At 36.1% G+C, this 22,084-nt stretch overlaps 1 protein-coding gene across 3 annotated transcripts in view; it reads left to right on the forward strand.

The window, feature by feature from the left end:
* The window catches only part of ARHGAP5 (Rho GTPase activating protein 5), a 44,114-nt gene that overhangs the window by 16,504 nt on the left and 5,526 nt on the right, over window positions 1–22,084 (forward strand). For 2 of the 3 annotated variants that reach the window (XM_027457704.3, XM_027457705.3), the window contains 4 exons: window positions 6,979–7,126; window positions 16,997–17,074; window positions 18,253–18,384; window positions 19,390–19,495. In XM_027457704.3, the coding sequence (XP_027313505.2) occupies window positions 6,979–7,126; window positions 16,997–17,074; window positions 18,253–18,384; window positions 19,390–19,495 (464 nt within the window). The remainder of the gene's footprint in view (window positions 1–6,978; window positions 7,127–16,996; window positions 17,075–18,252; window positions 18,385–19,389; window positions 19,496–22,084) is intronic. The other variant, XM_027457706.3, reaches the window with a different exon arrangement.

Raw genomic sequence — 22,084 nt, forward strand, 5'->3', positions numbered from 1 at the left:
GTATTCCAAGTCTAGGAATGTTGAATGCTTGGTGCTTTTAATAAGTAGCATCTTTTGCATATGTTGTTTCAACTGGCATTTTGTTGGAGTAGTTGCAGTTCATTGTAATTTGTAAGCAATATACTGGTTTTTTTTAAACCTGTTTTTTTTGCAAGAGATGCACAATTTTATTAATTTTGGAACTTACCGTATTTTCACGTGTTGTATTAAATGAGCATCTAGCAGTCTTTAACTACAATACCTGAAGAATTAGTTAGATGATATTTTTACTTTTGAATGTTATATAGCCCATGTGAGGGATATTAGGGTACCACTATTTACAGATTACGTGCTGATTTTTTTTGAGAATTTCAACCCCATGAATGTGAAAGGCATGGTTAAAAATCTGTACTACTTCCTGAATGCTTCTTAAGCCCTTACTGTTACTTTCTTTAAACTATTTGACTGTATGTAATGGTAACACAAGATACAAGTGTGGCTATTGCCATAAATATAGTGATCATAAAATACAAATACCTTATTAACATATTATTTTTTTTTTTAACAAAACCTCAGCTGATTAAGTCTGAGGTCCTCATTGTCAAAGATTACAACTGGATGGATTGGAAGGAGGAAATGAGTTTTGACGAACAATAGGAAAAACAACTGTGGCTTTTTACCTGCTGTAGTTTGATCTGTTAACTTAGAATCACAGTCATGCATGGAATATCCTGATTTGGAAGGGACCCACAAGAATCACTGAGTCTAACTCCTGGTTGGTTCAGCCCCTCATCCCCTGGTCCGCACATATAGCCAGGGCTGCTCCAGAGCTTTGAGGTGCCTGTTTTTTGCCACTGTTTGTTAAGATGAGTGAGTTTTCCCTTGTCTACGTGCTTTTTCTGTTTAATTATTTTTTCCCTTACCATTGATCAGAAACCTGGGACAAGCTAAGCACAGAGTACAACATTCAATGCAACTTTGCTTCAGCTTTTTCCACCTGCCTAGTTAGACCTTTCCACCTGAGATGCGTACCTGTACTCATTTGTCCCTCTTTTTCAAAAAGTACAAATAGCAACTTAACGTAGGTACTTTGCTGGGTTAGAATCTTTAATGCTGTAATACCGAGGTGTAGCACCAGAGTAGTATGTGTTGGTCAACACCAATCTCCTGAGCAGTAGCAGCCTTCTACAGTAAATTAATTGTGGTCATTTAACTTGATGAGTATGAAGGTATGGTGCAAGAGAGAAAATTTCAAGACATGAAAGGGAAGCGGCCATTCCTAGAGGGTAAGGCTCTTGCTGGAGTAAGCTGCCATATACCACAGACAGAAGGAACCCCTTCATGGGTGCAAGAATCCTAAACTGCAGTTGTTGGGCAGTTGATGCATTGATATCATAAATATGTAAGGCCTAAACCTCAGTGCTCCTTGGGTCTCATGGTTCCCAACCGTGTTCTCATGTGTAAACAAGTTTGGCTGAAACAATACATTTTTTGCTTTATCAATATTTGATATTTTATCAATATTATCAATCAATTATTGTTTATTTGTCAATTACATCATTGAAAATAATTAGTTTGACCCTAGTCTTAATTTAGTACTTCTCTGTATAGCAGGAAGCCTGTCTGGTATGGAAATCTGTAGCCGTTCACTGTAGCTGCAATTAATACTCTTATTAATTATCTTTATTGTGGAGTTCATGAGTATTAAAAATTTACTCATCTCATTTAGAGCTCTTATCCTTGTGACCCCTTTAAGATATGTTTGGTGCCTAATTTAGGCTGTGCTCTTTTTTCCCCTCTCATAAAGTATATTTGTTTTGTTTTCCTCCCCAACATATCAAGAACAGCAAATATTTTGAGTCAATTTTTGCAAATGGAAAGGCAAATCCTCATCTTGAAATAAATTCTGCAGGCTTCTTGCCTTATTACATGGTAAAGAATTGTTTGCAGATATTAATTTTTCAGTTACTATAATTACTTATATAGTAGAAAATATAAATATTATAAATGATAAAGTAAAAATATTTTTTTATTATTTATACTTTTCTACGTCTCCATTTACAAATTATGATGATATTCTGACATACCATTGTTAAATGGTATTAAATCTGATAAGGTGTTACAATTTGTTTTCTTTGAATAATAGTCAATAGTTTTATTATTCAAGGACAGGTCATGTTTTTGTTTATTTTTATTCTTTAATTTTTGTATGTCTGGAGTTTCCAACTGTATTGCTTAACTAAATCTGAAAAGCAGCACTTAAAAATTTCTGCCCTGTAAACTTGTTTGCAAGCAAGATTGAACAAAGATGATGGCAAATTACTTTCTTTCCATTTCACCCCACACTGAGGTGATTAAGATGCATTTTACTTCAAATTCATCTGAAAACTTGTCTTAATATTTCAGCAAGAAAAATCCAATAGCACCTAGATGAATTCTCACTTCTCACCTTTCTCTAATGATATAAGTAGTACGGGTTTGACATCTGGTTTCCACGTTTAAACATCTTAGCTCTCGTTACAATGTCAAACATATACGAAATTTGTTAAAACCATTACTGGAAAGTGTCAGGAACTGTCTATCTGTTGATCTCCATTTTGGTCATACTGTGGTAAACTTGTGACCAAGAGGAGATGGACTTAAATTTTTGTTCAGCTGTTTTAGCGTAAATTCAGTGGTTGATGTAGCAAATTGCTGTTTACTACAGACTGGAAAGCGTAAAGAAAATTTTATTTTTTCCCACTGAGATTACAAGAATTGAAGTCTGTGCTTTCAATTTTTATGTATTCAAATCTAACGCTCTGCAAATGCAAGTTTGGAGCCACGTGCCTTCTTGAGCCTCTGCAGTTAAAACTTGGTATAACAAACTGGAACTCCAAAAACGGCACAAGGGGAAGAAAGAGGGCATGCTGGGGACCATCATCTGCATTATTCATGTGTTGTATAGCTTCTGAGGAGCTAGCCATGAATTAGAGATTACAAATACTTCATTAAGCCTATAAAATGAATGCTGCTCATGGTACCTGGTTTTATGAACTATTTTAATAGTTCTGAAAATATTGACTCTGCCCTCCATGACCCTAGGGCTGACTGCAAATGAAGCAGGCAGAAAATTTCCTTTGTATTAAAAGTAGCAGCCAAGTGTGGGAGGTAGAAGAGAAGCGGCTGAATTTCCCCGTGGATAAACAAATGACGAAGGGAGTTCTGGTGGGAAGGAAGTGAGAGGGGAAAAAAGAAGAGTCCCTCTTGAGCAGAGAGGACTTGCTAGAATAAGCAGCCCTTCAATGAAAGGGGTTTGATTGATAGGTTTGCGCAGTTTGTTTTCTAAGTTAATTTTGAAAAGCAATATTTCAGTGCAGCGTACTCACAGCTGGCTGACACCTCCGACTAGTTTCTCTAAAGAATGGGCACCACTTAGCTGGTTCCCTGCTACCTACAGTCAAGAGGGTTAATCTTGAGTATATTTTAAATCTATATTTTCATGTTTTTATGCTTTTTATAAAAATAGTTCTAACTTTGAAATTAAGGATTGGATACTGTGTGGTGCTAGAATAAATGTTTTCACGTTTAGCTTGTTAGGAGGACTTCAGCTAGCCTTTTGGAAAATGCTTGTTCCTGTGATTAAACTAGTAATTAAAGCAGTATTGTAGGTAAATGCTTTTGGTATCAGCAACCTGAGGAAAGCTCGGGGTTCTCAGAGTTGGCATGCTTTCTTGCCAAAACATAAGGATCAGCTTGGGGTTTGGCATTAACTTCTGTTAGGGAATGAAGAATAGTTGTCCTGGGAGGCCTTTGGCAGGATGCAAGTGGTAGGACCCATGGTGGAGACAGTGAAAAACTCCATATTAGCACATCAATAAATTATTTTTAAAAAAATATCAAATTTATATGAAAACCGAGGATTTCAGCTTCATGGTGTTTTAATTACTGACGCGAAATGGTGACACATGGAAACAGCGGTCTGAGCGTTTTGCTAGGAATAGCTAACAAGCTTTTGTGCCGCTTGTTGTCTGCTCTGGCTTGGTACCTGTTAGTTCTTTTTTATTATGATTTAGGAGAAGTGTGCAAAACAGTTTTTGTACCTAGAGTAGTGCTCGCTGTTTGCAGTATTAGGTGACTGCTGTATTGTGGTGAGTAGGTGTATTTGGCTGAAATGTCTATGGAACTAAAAATAACTGACAAAAACCTCATCTCGCCAGCAAAATCTAAAAATGTTAGAAACGATGCAACTTTTGGGGGAAGATTTTACCCGCTCACATCTACCAAAAGACAAGGAAATCATAAGAGATTTTAATGCATGTGACAAGAAAGAAAAGAAATTGATACATAATGGGAAATAGCTGATAAATTTGTTATTGTAGCTTTATGTGTGCCTTATTAAATCCTGATTTCGTGTTTATGGAACACGAACAATCGTTTGTATGGAACTCCAACAATCGTTTTTCCTACTCTCTGTGTTTAGATCAGCTGAAAAGAACTCTAGGTTATGGAATTCTTTTTTATTTGTCCCGTTCTTTTACTTTGTCCTATTTTTATTTAAATTCTGTAGACAAATTCTCACTTCCCATATTGGAGATGAAACTGATTGTTTCAGGTAGTTTCTCTAAGAAACCTTTACGTTTTTTTTAAGTGTGTATAATACCATAGTTCAAATCTTAGTTTCTTAAACCCGTTCTCCTAAACATAGAGCATTTATTAGCAAAAGCACCCTTTATTCCAGCTGGAGAATATTTGAGTATATATTTGAGATATTTGGTATTTCATACTATATCCAGATATACACAAGTAATATTCAATACGTTTGTTATCATAGAAATTCTGTAACATCCCAGTTTATTACTTCATTAACCAAATAGCTTTCCACTCTAACCAAATTTGTCAATATTCTGCTAATATTATGTCTTTATCAAAGAGAGTCAGCCTTTTTAAACCTGCTGAGTCTGAAATACATAGCCAGAGTATTGGTGATACTCCATTTATTCTAAGGTGGTGGGGATGTTGCACTGACCACCTTGAAAGAACAGTAATTGCAGCTTTTATTTGCCACCTTTATTGTGTTAATGCAAGCATCTCTAAAATTATCTTACATTCAACATTTGACAGGGGTGTTTGCTGAGTTTTACATACTCTTTATCTTTAGCTTGGCCCTTTCAGTGTCTTCTCATCAGAAATGTGTATAGTTGTTGCCTAAATAAATAATATTTTACCACTAAGGAGAAAACGGCCAATGAACTGGGTTGTGTGCTGGAGACTTAAAAGCAGGGGCCTGTGGCAGCAAGAAGGAAAGAAGAGAAGGCTGTTTCTGATCTGAAGGCAAATATGCTGGATGAACCAACAGTATTTTATCCAAGATGAATAGAAGTTAGGCAAAGAGTTGACAGTTGGAAAAAATGCTTTCAGATGTCTGCTTTAACCATGGAAGTTTATCCTGCAGTTTTATCTAACCTTTAAAAATAAAAAGATCAACTAACGTAAAACTGGGGAGCAACAAATCGCTGGAGAGCAGTTTTTTTCTAATACTTTGAAGAATTTGCTGATAAATGTTCCCTTCTTCTAAACTATTAAGTGCTGCACCTTTTGTAGGAATCCCAAATTTGAAAGATAATCCTAAGCTTTTGTTAGTCTTTTGTTACCATGTTCAATCACAGGTACTCTGCTACCAATTTCAAGGAGCAGAAACTGTCCTAGAAACATTCCACATGAAAAGCCTGGCCCCTTAATTAGGCTCCTTAATTGAAGGGCTGTGATTAACAACAGGTCTTGTTAGCAGTTGTTCCAGAGGTTCCACAGTGCTGCAGGGTGATGGAGAAATATTGAAGCTGGAGTTTCCATCTTCTCCCATAGAGCTGTACTTAAAGCCATTGCTTGTCAGTGAGCAAGTCAGCAATGAGTATATGCCTTTCTAACCTGAAGTTACAGGTAGCCTATAAGGCCTGAATAAAGAAATTTGATGGTGAAGAAAATAAAAATTGAAAAGTCTAGAGGTTAACCCATTCTTCTGCACAAAGAGATTGAAATCCAAGACTTTTCTAAGTGTCAGGTCTAGAAACTAAACGGTGGTGTGTTTTGTCTTAATAGTGAGATGTCTTCTTATAAATTCCGAAATACTGCCAACTTGGTTATTAGCTCTGTGTTTTGTGCATTTTGTTATTCTTCACTCAGCATACAGTATAAGTCAGAGCTTTTATGTGAAAACACAATGGCTTGTACTGTTTTTTACAGTGCATAAACTTAATAGAATGATTGCTTGGTTATGATGATGTTCATTCAGTTACTACATTTAGTTGCCACTCTAAAGCCAATTGACTGGCCAATTTACATGGCCATCTCTGAATATTTTCATCAGCATTCAGAGATGAAATGTGGTATCTGCTACAATATATCTCCAAAGTGGTTTTATTAGGTCAGCAGTGAAAAATGTCTCTTGGGGAAGGTTGGAGGTAGTTGTGGAGAAAAGCAAGAAAACTTGATATGAAAATTGCTTTGCAAGATTTGGCTGAGTGCAGATATCCTTTTCACTAAAATCCTGTGCCTGCAACTAAGCAGTCATATTTAATATTAGTGCCTGCAACTCTTGCTCTGAGATTTATTGCTATTCGTTCTGCATCATCATGTTTCTAGAATAGTTGCAATATAAAGATTGCTTAGTCTCTTTGACAGGCATGCAGAAGACAGTCTCTCGTGATAGGAAACATCATACTGTTATTCTACAAATTTCAATAGAATTATGGTTAAATTGTACTTCATGTGGATTCTTCTGTGAAGGGTGCTGAAAGTTAATATTTGCGATGCAAAAATGACCAAATGCTTTAGAAATTAGGTGCTGTTTCTCTAGTGTATGCTATTTTAAAAGTACATTTGTACTCAGGTTGCTATGGAAGGATTTGATTTTCTGATGGATGTGTGATCTGTTTGTTTTTACTAAGTGATTGCAATGTGAATTACAATGTTACTTGAATGTTACTTAATTATTACTTAAATAATTCTGTTTTGTTGTAGCAGAAAAAGAAAGCTAAGGCATTCAATCCTCCAATCCGCAGAAACTGGGAAAGTAATTACTTTGGGATGCCCCTGCAGGACCTGGTTACACTGGAGAAACCCATACCTCTGTTTGTTGAAAAATGTGTGCAATTCATTGAAGACACAGGTAAGACAGGAAACTTATTGGCGGAAAGACTTCCCACTTGCATACCGAGCAATGCCTCTCACTTCCTGGTTTAAAGCACTTTTAGAATCCTATTCCAGAAATAAATAACTTCATTGTGGGTAAAGTAAGTTTTAAAAATAGTCTGTTCTCTAAATTATATGCTTAATACGTGTTTTGTCTTATTTATTTGCACAAGTATTTCACAGGTTATTGAGAAACATTTGAAGTTTAATGTTTCCTGTAATTTAAAAAAAAAAAAAAAAAAAGACTTCAGTTTGTAATACCCAATGACTTTTAACCCAGCAGCGTTCCATTCTGCATGTCTCACTTTTGCCACAGTATGTTATGTAACACGCTGGAAAGCTCTGAAATCTACTTCTACCAGTTGCAGAAAATAGTTACTTGATATGGTTTGTTAAGTCAACTCATTTATTTTGCGGGTTAACCTGTACTTGCATTTTAATTTGTTATGAAGAAAGCTTTACTTTCTAAATCTATGTATTTCTGCATTAACAATACTAAGCAATTTATTTGATTTCCAAATTTCCAGCTTATTGTACAATTTTAATGTGTCTTTGCACTAAGGTGAAATTTCAGCTTTTTTTCATCTTTTTAAGTGCCTTCCTGGTCATGTGTTTGAGCCGTCTTGCTTTCAGCCTCTTTGCTGGGGGGCCATGAGGCGAATAAAATGATATTAACTGGTCCAACATAAGATTACATTTTGGAGAAGGAATTTTTTTCTGAAGCTTGGGTGTTATCTCTGGTTAGGCTTTGTTTTTTCTGTTCTGTTTTTAAAAGTGGAGAGCACTCATTTTCACTTTGTGAGAAGCTCTTGCTTGCTCTGAAGTTTCATAAATGCTAATTGGCTACATTTGAAGCAAGTGAAGGCATAAGGTTGAATAATTGGTGGTGAAACACAAGCAGGAACATCCCTTGGATGCCTGCTGTTGGATATTGTTGAGAGCAGAGTGAAACAGTACCTGTTGTCAACGTTTCCTTCGTTCTGTAATACAATTTTAGCTGTAAGATGACAGTAACTTTTAGCAAGAATAAAACTGAAGAATTTCCTTTCTGAAATTCAATTTTATTGCCATGTATGAGAACAGTAAGCATTTCCAAAAGGTTTACTACAGGCAGTAAGCCTGATGGCTGTTTCTGTCAACTTCTGTAGTGCATTATTACAATAATAATAATAAAAAATTAGGTGAAACCTCAGGCAGTGACCTTTTGGGAGTCAAAGATGTAAGTGTATCTGTCTTTAACCTTTACCTCCTATTGATTCTTTGCCCGCAGGTAAGAGCGGTATTTTCATCCCTCTTACTTTCTCCTCCTCACCTGGAAAAAGAATGGGGAAGGAGAAAGGAGTAATATATAATAGATGATCTATACCACTCTAATTTGCTTGCTGTTGTATGCAGCAAAAATAAAGTGCGAGTCATGGTCTGAATTTATGTTCTTTAAAAATGGCTACATACACCTACTATATACAGCTATTTAGAACAGACGTTTTGCCAGTAGTGTCTTGGTAGAAAAAATAACTTGTAAAAAAAAAAAAAAAGCCTTTAGAATCCATAAGTAATATCTTAAATTTGAGCATGTGTAACTTTGTAAGAAAACTTTCAAACCCCAAAATTACACATCTGGATCTAAAGAAAGTTCCTTTTTCTTGGAAGTATTGTTGTCTATTATCTGTTGACTTTGTGGGAGACCTTTAAGAGAAAATCTAGTATTTCTCTGAACGGATCATTTTTACCAGCTTGTGGAGTGAGAGAGAGATATAATGGAGAGTAAACATGAATAGTCATCGTTTTTCACCATAATCATCAGATAACTGAAGCATCCAGTAGATCTAACACTTTTTGTCTCCTCTAATGACATGTCTTTGAAGGATAAGGTGTTTAGATAAGCTGCTGGTGGGTTCAGAATGTGTAGGGCTCCTCAGAAGGTGGTGGCTGGGGAGGTATTGCTTGTATGCTGGTTCTCCTGATCTGCTGCTGTGCAGGTACTGAAAACTGGAGGATTTTAATTCTGGCCGTATGTGTAAGCAGCACAAACCTTGAGCCATCTGTGTGCTTTGTGTGTGACTGTGAAGACTGTTGTCCTGCTGTTTCTGTTAATCATTTGGAAAAGATGGAACAAAGCCTCTACTTTTGATCTGAATTAGTTTTTTCTTCTCCTAGTTTGAATTCTGTATAAGGAGTTTTGGTTGTTCTTTACAGCTCCCTTACTTGGGTGTGGGAGTCTTACTGCTGATGTGTGTTATTTTTATATTAGGTTAATATTCTGTAGATATCTGATGAGATTCAAACCATGTGTTCTAGTTTTCATGCAGCCTCCTCCTCTGATAGAACCTATTTTTGCCTTCTTCAAGAGAAGCGTGCTACAAGGGAAACTAAATTTTCACTTGCCTTGCCTTCAGTCTTCTGCTGAAATAGACTCCCATCATCAACTTTGGTACTATCTTGCAGAAAATCCCATGAAAACGGTTTTGGAGATGATCAGTTTGCAGAAGGCAAGTCAAGATCTATTAGCTGCAGCCTGGAGTCCAGAACAGTACCAGCTCCGTTTGATAAAGCTATCATATCAGCTGCTTGCCCCTGGGGAGTCCTCCAGTGCTTCAGCTTTCTCTTAGCAAGTCAGCCTGATGTTAGTACTGACTGACTCATCAGACATACCCGTGTTTACTATCATCATCTTTCTTTTTAATCAAGATCTGTAGTCTTCTCCAACTCTGCTTGAATGAAGCTAATCAGTATATTTGTTTTATGGAGGACAGATTTGTTTAGCTTCCCTTTAAGGTACTTAGAATCATAGAAGTTCATGGAGTTCGGCTCCTTCCCTTTATATTATCACATGTAACTTGCATTGTGGCTGAATTATTTCTTTTTTAAGAAGATACAGCTAACTTTAAATTGAAGGGCTAATCTAAAATTTTCATGTTTCCTCTCCGTGCCTCATGAAATTATAGAAGATGGTGCTTTAGACCCACTTTTCAGAATTATGACTGAGGCTAAAATGTACCTGGTGTAAAATGCAGTTTTCCCTGTTTTGCTTTGGATCCTCAGATAAGATCAGAAACTGTTCTTGAAGATTCTTACTCAACTTAAACTGTAAAGAATTGACAGCATGTAGAAAATGCCAATGGATTTTTCTGTTTTATCGTGGTGCTTTGGAATATCCTCACATTGAAAAACATGAGTGTTTATCAGTGGAAGAGGAATAATTTGGACAAATGGAAGTAAATCCAGGAGGTGAAAATTCTACCCTTTTCTAACTCAAAAAGATTTTGTCGGAAGGTGCCATAGGAATCCTGTCAGGGTAAAGCTAGATCTGCTGAGAATCGCTTACTTTCAGGTATACATGTGTAGATACGTATGCATGAAGGTACTTTCTGTGTGTTCCTGTTTCGGTTGATATTTTCCATCAATTTTGTATTCTAGATTGATTTTGCTCTATGGAGTCAAATAATTTCTGCTTTTCAAAGATTTCAAAATTTCTTTGGAAACTTTCCTTGATAGCACTAAAGGTAGAAACTGAGGGAGTAAAGTGTTCAATGCTTGAGCAGATCTAAACCTTGTAAGTAATAAGTATGTATCAGAACCCCCAGTTTGGCAGCAGTTTGTACTGTTGTTGGTAATACCACAAAGCAGGGATAGCCCATAATATTTTGCTTTGTCAGCACCTATTGATTTAAAAAATTACGATATCATGTAAGATTATCTTAAATTTAATAATATTGATATTTGGGGGTAAAGAATAAGGAAAATGTGCATAAATAATATAAACAAACTCTATGTGAGTATTCATATGTTGTCCATGATTATAGGCAAATGTTTCCTCTATCCAAGCCTTTCATTTTTGAATTCATTATAATTATAGCAGGATGAGTAATCTTTGGTTGGTTGTCAGAGCTCGCTCTTGTTGATTCATTGAATGAGATGATTGAAAATAATTTTACCTCTCAGGTAAGTAACTGGATAATGGTGAATTATCAACCTTTCCACTAAACATCTTGGTACAAAGATACATGTTCAGGAAAACTTACTTTTCTGGTAAAGATATTATAGTCTTACCTGTAACCTTTTACAGACTATGTAAGTACTTTTATAATCACTGGTGGTATTGTGTAGTGCATAACCTGCTGATGTTTGTATGCTTTTACCTCTGTCACCTTAAATCACTATGTAACTTGCTTTTAAGGGCAGCTGCTGAAATTGAGTTTTTGACATTAGTAGTTATTTTCAGCTGCAGGCTTCTAAAAGGAGGTTTGAGGATACAGTTTTTGTGGTGCGTTTGTTGCTTTCTCCTGATGGAATGAATAGAAGGTCATTTTGGTACATCACTTAAAATATGTAGTAGTGTTCTGCAAACCAGATTTATGGAAATGCTCACAGCAGGGAAGCAGAGCTAGCCTCAAAACTAGAGCTGCTTCTCTACAACTATGTAGACTATTACGTTTTTTAATACATCGTGTTTTTTCTTTGTATAGGCAGCAGAGATCAGATAATTTTTGAAGCTCAACTGTACGTTAACTATATTAATAGCATGAATTCTGTGATTGTGCATTTCTCTTTAAGAATTGCCATGTGAAGAGTAAGAAGTGTATTTTTTCAGAGTTCTCTAGTATTACATGAATTTTGCATAGCTACCCAGACTCAGAAGTAGTCAATTTGGTTTGAAAGAGAGGAAAACAGGTTTCTGAAGGCTAATTAAATCCTTATTTTCAACAAAAGTAATTTTTTCTGTCTCGTTGTTGGTATGATTGAATTTTCTAATTGCAAAACAAGGTAAAGATACCTATTGAATGTTAATTCTGTTCTAAACTTTAAGTGTAAAAAGTGTTTATTGCAAGTTCATAGAGTATTTTGATGTAGTTAACGTAGTGACATTTTTATGCTGTTTTATATGCTGCCAATTTATTTTCAAGTTCTGTTTATCTGTTACCAAACACCTACAGTTGTTGATTATTTTTAGCTTTCCCAGACTTCTAGTAATTTTGGCAAAACCTATTCATGCTAACTACTCATATTAATATATGAGCTTTTAAAATATTTAAATATTGCTTTAATTTGCTTTTTGGATTTTTTGTTGGCGTACATCTTTAAACAATAGGTGAAAAGCTTGATACAAATGACATTTCAAGTCTGTTTACCAAGTAAGGAGGCATCAAATTAATATTATGAATACTAGCACAGTTTGCCATTTAATAAATTCAATGCTTGACTTTATACAACTGGTAAGTGCAGCTGGACAGGATCTGGGGGGTTCTGGTGATAGACAGATCAAGCACGAGTCAGTAGTGCATCCTGCTAACAAGGACGGCTGAGGATGTAATGGACTGACCCAACAGAAGGGTAGGCAGTAACTTGAAGTAATTGTGCTTCTTTTCTCAGGACTTATTAAAATTCATCTGAAATACTACAAGAAAAAGATGTAGACAAACTTGAGAGAGTCTAGCAGAAAGAGGGTCAGGGTCTGGAGCTCATGACCTATGAGGAAAGGTAATGAGAACTGGATTGGCACAGTTTGGAGGGAGAAAGGCTAAGGAAAGTAGCTCTCTCATACCTGTGAGGAGATAGCTGAGGTGATGGAGCCAAGCTAAACACTGATGTGCATGGCAGGAGAACTAGAAACAATAATCATTAAAATTGGAGGTTCATACTGGAGGGGAGAAAAATCTTATTCTGAGGCTTATTTAAACACTAGTACATGTTACTCCAAATGTTGGTGGGTGCTCTGTTCTTGGAGGTATTCAAGATCAGATTAGACAAAGACCTACACAGCTTAATCTGAATTCAGCACTGACCCTTGTTTGAGCAGGAGGTTGGAGTAATGACCTCCTGAGGTGCCTTCCAACCAGAGCAGTTCTGTGATGACTTCAATTTGGGCATCGCAACTTTGGAATTAATCAGCAGGGAGGAAATTCTGCCGAAACGCAAGAGGAGGGGAAAACAGGCATCAGTTGTTTCTTCTGAAGGAAGACTGACTACCAGACGGATGGAGGGAGGAGCACACGTGTTAATTTATTAGTGTGTGAGAATCATTAAAAGCTGTAAACAAATATGTTTTGAAATATTCATAAACACATGTTGTGCACTTGAGCTGTATTGCTAATTAAGGTATCTCTTCAAAGGAAACATCATGGGAATTATGTAAAGAATTCCTAAACAATGCAGACAAGACCACGATGTCAGTACTTCTGGTTAGCTGCTGCTCTTATTCCCCTACCTTCCTCCGTGCCCAGTGACCAAACAAAATTACAGTATCTTCAGATCTGGCCCATTTTTAATAAAGTAAAGAATATGCCTGTTTGCTTTGGCAAGCACAGAAAAAGTGAATTGCTTTTTATCATGTCATTTTAATTGAAGTTGTTTTTTGTTTTGTAAATGAACTGGCCGTGAAGTATGAGATGGAGTAGTAGTTCATAAACTGGTTGAGAGCTTGTTTAATAGTTGGTTAATGAAGATTATAAAACTGTTAATTCAGCATTGGATGAGAACTTCCAATTTTTGAGTCTTCCTGAAAGTTCTGCTTATTTTCTTCATACCGATTCCTTTTTATTGAACATTTCAATAATTTATATATTATTGCAAAAATCAGTCAAACATTTCTGGTGCTGTTTTTGAGTGTGTGAATTGAAAGTTGTGATTCTTTAAATGCCAGTGCACAGATTAAGAACATTTTAAATGTATTTATATCATTTAATGTAGTGTCAGGCTTTTCTTACTTGAAAAGAATTCTCATTCTTTGCTCTGTAGGTATCTACATTCTTGGTGTACATCAAAATTACCAGTCTGGCTCAGTCAGGTGGAGGTTCCTTGAGTCCTGCGTAGTCTGGCTGGCATAGTGGTTGAGAAGTGGTACATTAGGTCAATCTGTGGAGTAAAATTATGGACTGGTAGAGATCACAGAATTTACAGAGGTAACTCTGAGAATGATCATCTTGGCTGCTGTAGTAGCAAATGACTCCTGAAAAATTCAGTTGGTCACTGTAGGGGAAGGAATTAGACTGGGGAGAAACAGGCATGCTGTGATGAGATGGCATGCGTTCAAAACGGAGGCAGTACAATGAGAGTGAGAACCTGGCTGCAGATGCCAAGTTGGCAGCTACTGTGTGACTCTTAGTCAGGCTAAATATTAGTATAGCTGTTGTCACTCCGCAGAAGGCTTTAAAATCATCAGAGAAGCTGTCTGAAAACATCTACTCTCAATACGTGGTGTCAAACAAGCAAAAAGAACTGAAAGAATTAAAGAGAACGTATGGCGAAAAACGATCCTATAGCGTAATTCCACGTTACACATGCAGCTTCAATAGGGCTTACAGTTTGGATCAATCTGCTTTAGAGTAGAAAAGAATTTGGAAAAGATACTGCACAGGACAGTAATGGTGGCTTTTGGTGTAAGAACGACTAAACTGATCAGCTTAGAAAATTTCTGAGGAAGGGAAATTACAAAATAAAAAACAAAACAAAAAAAATGTAGTGCTGACAGAGTAGAGAGCGCACTGCTTGTTAACACAACAAAAAAGCTTTAGGAAAACTTCAGCTACTGAGCATAAAACCAGTATGTTTTCATGCTGTAACTTACTGAATTCTAAAAGAGCTCTCTGCCATGAGTTGTTGTAAGGACCACAATAAATGACTTAAAGGGATTTTAGCTGAATTAGAGGAGGATAAATACTCAAATGGCGATTGCAAGTCCTTATGCAAAAGCATTCGTAGGAAGATGGGAGGATATACCACAGAAAACTTACTCATTTCTTCTCCTGCTGCTCCTACCTCTTCCCCTCAAGTATGTCCTGCGTGCTGGTGTGGAAATGGGATATTGTGCTGGGCAGGCCTTGGTCTGCCTTGTTCCTGAGTTTAATGTGGTCATGAGCTGTCAAGTTTAGATGGGTAAACTGCAATGTTATACTTGAAGATCTTGATGTAACAAACATTACAGAGACCTGGTTGGGTAATAAAACAACAGCAAACCCAACAAAAAATATAAACTTGAAACATTACTTAAATTACATCATCGAACTTCAAAGTTCATGTATGTACACAAACAGATTAAACTTTTTTCTGTGTGTGCCTTAAAAGAACAGCATACTGACAGCTCATCAACTGTTTCATGAGGTGTTATTTTCTAGAATATAAAAGCAGGAAAAATTATTTTTGTATGAGGAATGTAAGAGACAAATTTAGTGAGCGTAATCCAGAATTGCAGCACTTAGCTGCTGTTCTTGGAAGAAGATGCCTAAAGTTAGTAGGCATCTCCTGAAAATTTTCAGAAGTGCTGTGTTAGCTTTTACGGTATTTCAGAGCTGTAGTGGTCTGAGCAAAGAGGTGTCTATTGTGTGGTGAAATAGGGAAAAAAAAAAAAAAACAAACACCAGATACTACCACAGAGCATCTCTGTCTCCACAGCAGCCAAGTCCAAGTATTCAAGGTTTAAGCTCTCTTACTAAACAGCAACTGAATCAGACTTTACAGAAAATGCTGTTGCAGCAGATTCATCTCCCTTTGTGCAGAAAGAAATGGAATGGTAGTTGGATAAAGCACAGAGTACCCTGGGGCTGTGGGGGATCTAATTGAGAGTTCTCCTGTACTAAACGATCCTAGCTTGTTCTTACCTACCAGTGATTTTTTTTTTTTATTCCTTTATTTACAACTTCAGCAAGAGGAATACAAAATATTTCTGTGTGACAGCATTTGGGGCGCATTTTTGAAGGCAGGTTTGAAACCCCTCCAGCTGTGGAAATCATTGAATCCCAAATTTTGCCCTGTGCCACCAATTTTTATCTCCTGCTGCTTTTTGAGGAAAGCAGCATATAGTGATTTGTTTTTTGAAAGGACAGTTTTGGTAAATACTTAAAAGAAAAGATTCTTAGCAATATGGATTTGGAAAGCTAAATGGAAGGTTTTTTGAAGAAGAAATACTCAAAAGTTACAAAGGTAGTCTTGATGGGGCCAGTAAAGAAATGTGTGTGAGGCATTAAGAGGGAGAAACGGAGTTGTAAGAGTGATAATTGCCAAATGAATTAAGGCAACTTTCCCAGCTGTATGAAGTAGTTAGTGTATTCTGTACTTGCAGCGTGTGAGCAGGATTTCTTGTGTTTGCTGGTAATCAACATGCTCTGAGACTGAGGTATGACTGAGGAGTTGCTGTATCGACTTGATGGTAGAAAATGCATTCAGTTACTGGGCTGTGATGGTAAAGAGCCAAGAAACTTTTGTAGAGCTCTAGAAGTGTTGTTTTTTTTTTTTTTTTTTTAAATAAAAGCATGTAGTGCTATGGAGATGTAGCATATAGGTAATTTTGTACCTGTAAAGATGGAGAACTGTGGACTATGAACTGGTTGTTGTCCTTAATGATTTCCAAATCGCCAAAGAAAAAGATTACGGGTGGCTGTGATTAGCAGGCTGGATGCTTCCGTTTAGCGAGTAGCTGTGGGCAAAACAGATAGCGATGTGATAGGATGCATAATCAGTGGGGTGGAGCGAGCGATTGTGAGTGTGTCTGTGTTTGTGTGTTCATAATGAAGGTGTGGATCTGTATTGTAATGTTATTTACCTAGGGTGGCAGCTAGAAATATGGTAACTCAGTAACACATAGTAAGGCAAGGTAATAATGAGCAGCCTGGAGAACCTCTGCTTCCTAACACTTTGCTCCCCTCCTGACTGACACTAAATGGAGTAGTGTAATCAAAACACAATATTTTCCTGTTTTGATAACAATTACAGTGATATAGTACTACCATGTAACTTTTTAGGCACTTGGATTTATGTTCCTACCTATGGCTTCTGAATAAATAATTATGATTGGCTCTGTTTTGCTCTGTAGTACATAACCTTGTTTTATATGTGTTTTTTCCCTCCTTCTAAGGATTGTGTACTGAAGGCCTGTACCGTGTCAGTGGTAATAAAACAGATCAAGACAACATTCAGAAACAGTTTGATCAAGGTAATGCCCAATTTTATTATTTAAAGCCAAAACAACTTGAATTCACCATGGATTTATAAGATAGTGCAGTCACTGTAAATGAGTTACATGTTCAATCTGCTTTCTCTAGTACTGAATGCTTAATGCTCTAGTAGGTTGTACTGATACAGTTCAAGTTGTAATTACTGAAGCTGTGTGTAAACTAAGGATGAGATAAAATCAGTTTTAACTGGCTACAAGATTGTAAGTGCTGCTTGTGGAATTTCTAGGTGCTATTCTAGTTGTATAAATGAGTTTAACTGCAGTCTGAAGTGCTCACCAGTCCTAGGTATTAAAGCATTGACTTCCTTCCCCCGAATGTAAAACTTTTTGATAATTATTTTATTGAAAGCCCTCTGAATAATATGGATTAACAGTTAAATCTTGATAATGAATTTGTAATACCACCTTCCTCATGCTGGAATGTACTGGAATATGATCAGTGAATAATGCTGTTCATCTGGGTGTATTGAGAAGGGTCAGCATTATTTTTTCTTTCTGCTTTTTAATTTAATTTATGATCAAAGTTGATCCTTCAAAAAAAAAAATACATATTTTAAGAGTCCTCTTGGATATTAGTCATGAAATTGAATCTGTGTGAAATAGATGAAAAAATTCCTCCTAGATGATAAGGAGAATAAATATACATTTTCTTTAATGCCTAATTTTGTGCTATTTCAGATAATCTGAATATAATGCTAGATGTTAAATGATGTTACAGGTGGAGTGGACTTTTGAAAAGCATGTTTTATTGTCCTTGCTTAAAAGGCTTTGTGATCTTGTTCGTGTGTCTACGTGAACTCTGCAAATTGTGCCAGTTTTTAGCAAAATCTGGGGAAATAGATTTTAAAACTCATTCTTGGGCAAAATGAATTATCAGAAAATAGTTAATGTCAAATAAAAGTGCATTTAGATCCACACAGAGTTAGACAACTTTATTTTCTGATCTGCTTTCTTAATACTGTCAGACTTGTTAAATTTGATTTCATGTGCGTCAAAGTGATGGTATCTTACCCACTGATTCACCTTGTCGTGTGTTTTTGACAAATATTTGGCAACATGTTCATTTCCAGCATTTTCGATAAGTTCTTGCTTTCATAAAATGCCATGAAGGATAGCTGTAGGTTTTACTTACAGTGCTGTTTAATTTTGTCTTACAGATCATGATATCAGTCTAGAGTCTATGGAAGTGACGGTCAATGCTGTGGCTGGGGCTCTTAAAGCCTTTTTTGCAGATTTGCCAGATCCATTAATTCCTTACTCTTTACATCAGGAGTTGTTAGAAACGTCAAGTAAGTAATAATCTTGTTTTGATTTTATTTTTACAAATTGATTGTCCTTATTGCAATTTTTAGTTCATTGTACTTGAAAGGGTTACCTGCATTGATTTTTATCTTGATTTTTTAATTGCTTAGATGTACCCACTTCTTGTTAACATTCTTTCAAAGTAATTGGACTATATGATGAAGTAAACTTGTTACATTAGATTTCTCTAAATAAGTTGTGGCCTATTATTTCTAGTTTACCTAGGAAATTTAATTGGAACAATTTCCTTTTTTTTTAATTCTGTATTCGTTCTGCATATGATGAAAACTCTTGGAAATCTAATGTAGTTAGGTATGTAGTTGTTAAGCAGGTGTGTACGTGGGGGAAACGCCCCTCAATTCATCATGGCTTCCATTCAAAGAAGTCTGTAGAAATCTGACATGTGTATGGAATATTATGGTAAATCTGAGATTTTTTTTTAAATTCTTTTTGAACTCTAAGATGAAATGTTTAACCATGTTTACAAATGCTTTAAAAGTTTTAAGTGAAAATATGACTAAATTGTTCCCTTTCCTTAAAGAGGGAACATCTCTCTTGGGATCATTTCTGGGTGCCAGCAAGCTGTTTTAGAAAAGCAGTGCTATTCATTTTTGCAGCATACAGCTGTGATATCAAGTATTCTTAATGCTTTTTGTTCAAAATATGAAAATATTAGTGTAAACCTAAGGCTTGGGCCTGGACTTGATTTAAGTATATTCCCTTAGAAATTTTATATTTTTGTATAACATCTCTAAACACTTATTTTTGATGTTTTTGCTGTACTTTTCAGGCAAATCCCTTATTTACTATATTTCTGGTTAGGTTTTATTTTTTTCTTGATTAGTTAAACTTCAGTCAACACATGCACTAGCTTAGAATATGTGATATAGGTGGTCTTACTGTTTTCCAATGCAATTGGAAAAAGTAGGAAAAAGCAACACTATTCAGAATTTCTTTCTAAATGTATGAGAAAATGTCATTTGTTTCTATAGAAATCCTGGATAGGACAGAACGACTGCATGAATTAAAGGAAATTGTGAAGAAGTTCCACCCAGTTAACTACGATGTCTTCAAATATGTGATAACGCATCTAAACAGGTTTAGTATTTTCTACTAATTTTTTTAATTTGTAACACTCGAAAAATAGATGTATTAGTAACTGTTAATTGCTGTATATCACAAAAAAAGCTGAAAGAACAAATTTGCACAACTGTTGCAGATCTCATTTCTAAGGAAGTAGCTACTCATGTTAGAGGCTGATATAGGTTCGAAGGAACATGGAGGTCATCATGGTCAGCTTCAATCAGCATCTAAAATGTAGCACTAAAAACACACACTGAATGACTGAAATGTAGAACAAAGCTATAAGTAAGGTAAATTGCTTACATTCATATCCTAAATCTTGCATCTTGCATGGAAATGTAATGGCTTTCTTTAAAAAAAAAAATAAAAAAAACATTACTAAAATAGTCTTAATACTTTCAGATGTATACTATCTGATCTGACCCTTTAAGTGTACACCCTGCAAGTGTACAATATGCAGTCATAAAATGTAAAAAGACTATCTTTTTCTTATTCATCTAAAACAGTGGATTCTCTGAAATCCACTAAATCAGATTAACTATGTTATTAAGAGTTATGAGGAGAGACTGAAGGAACTGCAGTTGTCTAGTCTGGAGAAGAGGAGGTTGAGTGGAGACCTGATCTCTGTCCACAATTATCTGAAAGGAGGTTGCACCAAGGAGGGTGTCCTCTCTTTTCTCAGGTGGCAAGTGAGTAGGATGTGAGCCAATGGCCTCAAGTTGCGCCGGGGAGGTTTAAACTTGGATATTGGGCAGAATTTCTTAATGGAATGGGTGGGTAAGCTTTGGAACAGACTGCCCAGGGAGGTGGTGAAGACCCCATCCCGTGACATATTTGAGATACGTGGACGTGGCATGCAGAGGCATGGTTTAGCGGTAGATTTCTAGTGTTAAGTGGATGTCTGGACTTGATGATCCAAAAGGTCGTTTCCAACCTACAATTTTATTTTCATTGAGTATATGAGAAGCTTTGAAATTTAGGCACCTACTTTACACTTCTGTCAGTCACAACTATAGCTTTCTAAAGCTTTATGAAGTTACTCGTTTTCCTTTGCAAGGGAATGTATCTATTTTTTCATTGCAGTTTTGCCGAATAAAAATTCTGTTTTCTAGCTCTAAAATAGATAGTCATAATTAGACAGAATTATTCCATGTGTTTTTATATTGTAGACTTGAAAGATGTTCTGAGGTAAAAATGAAACATCACGATTTTGACACAGTTACTAGATAAGTCGCTTGAAATGTTTCAGTAGTTCTTAACGGACCAGATAGAAACTCGCATGTCACTTGAATTCAGTGAAATAGTGTCAGTCCTGCAATAGTCAGAATTCATCGGCTGGTCATCTGTTTGCATAGCACAGCTGAGTGTACCAAAAGTCTAATTACAGTGTCAAGTACCCAGATTGCTGCAGGTTAAAGAGCTAAATGCAATTGTAGAAAATGCTGAAAAGGTTCTAATGCATGCACATACACAGATGACTGAAATAAATTCATCACAGAACTTACCGGAGAACAGAAGTGATGTATATTGGCCTTTGCTCTCCAGTCCATTCTCATCCTTCTAAAGATCAGTGACATACATACAGGTTGCTAGTAACCAAATAATGTTTTCTTAAGTACGAGAGACTGTCATTTTTCTTCTCATTTGCAGTGGCAGGTGAGTGCCATTGAGCAAGAGAACTGCCTAAGCATAAGCAGTTGCATATATATGGAGGTAGATACAGGATCTTAAAAGAAACTCAGACCTTTTCTTGTAACTAAATTCTTTATAGACTATATTTTTAAGAAATTAACAAGTGGAGAATTATTGCTAGTATATAATAGAAATTGAAATGTGTTTTTTGGATGAATTTCTCATTAAATGAGCTAAAACACTCCAAAACACTCCTCTACATGACTGAAGAGTTCTCTTTACAAACTGCTATTTTCACTGTTTAGTTTTTATTTCACATGTCAGCAGAGTGAGAAATGTGCTATTGTTGTATAGTTAAGTGTGAGTGGTTGGTGATTGATACTATTTTGGTATGTCCACAAACATAGGACTTTGTTATTGAAACAAAGAATGCAAGTACTGTCCCGATGACTTTGCTCTAGACATAAAAGACCATGAGAATGCAGTAAATAGCAGCGAGGAGATGAATATTTCTTCAGTGTGATAAGTACCTTTCATAGTATGCTAGCTGTCAATAATTGTGGTTGATTAATAGTAAGTAGAAGTGAGCTTTAAATACTTTGTTGAAACAGGATGGTGTTGTATTGACACTGGCTTTAATTTTTTCTTCTATAATGGCTCCCTTTATATGTAAGAGTTAATATGGCACAGTGTGCTTCTGAGGACTATGGAAAACATGGTTGCACAGCTTTTGAAGTCCGATCACAGGTATACAGGGTATACAGCCTGAAGAGTTGGGAGTGGACGAAGATGGTAGGGTCAAGAGAAGTAGCAAGGTTGAAATACAGACTCTTCATTTTCATTTTGAATGATTATAAAAGAAGATAAAAAGACATTTGTTAAGCACTTACAAGAAAATTCTGAAGTAGTACAGGGAAAGTATGGTAGGAGTTGCAATATTTATAAAATAAAAGTAATATGAATATTGCTTTT

Source organism: Anas platyrhynchos, chromosome 5 (assembly GCF_047663525.1).
Source record: "Anas platyrhynchos isolate ZD024472 breed Pekin duck chromosome 5, IASCAAS_PekinDuck_T2T, whole genome shotgun sequence".
NCBI classification, from domain to species: domain Eukaryota; kingdom Metazoa; phylum Chordata; class Aves; order Anseriformes; family Anatidae; genus Anas; species Anas platyrhynchos.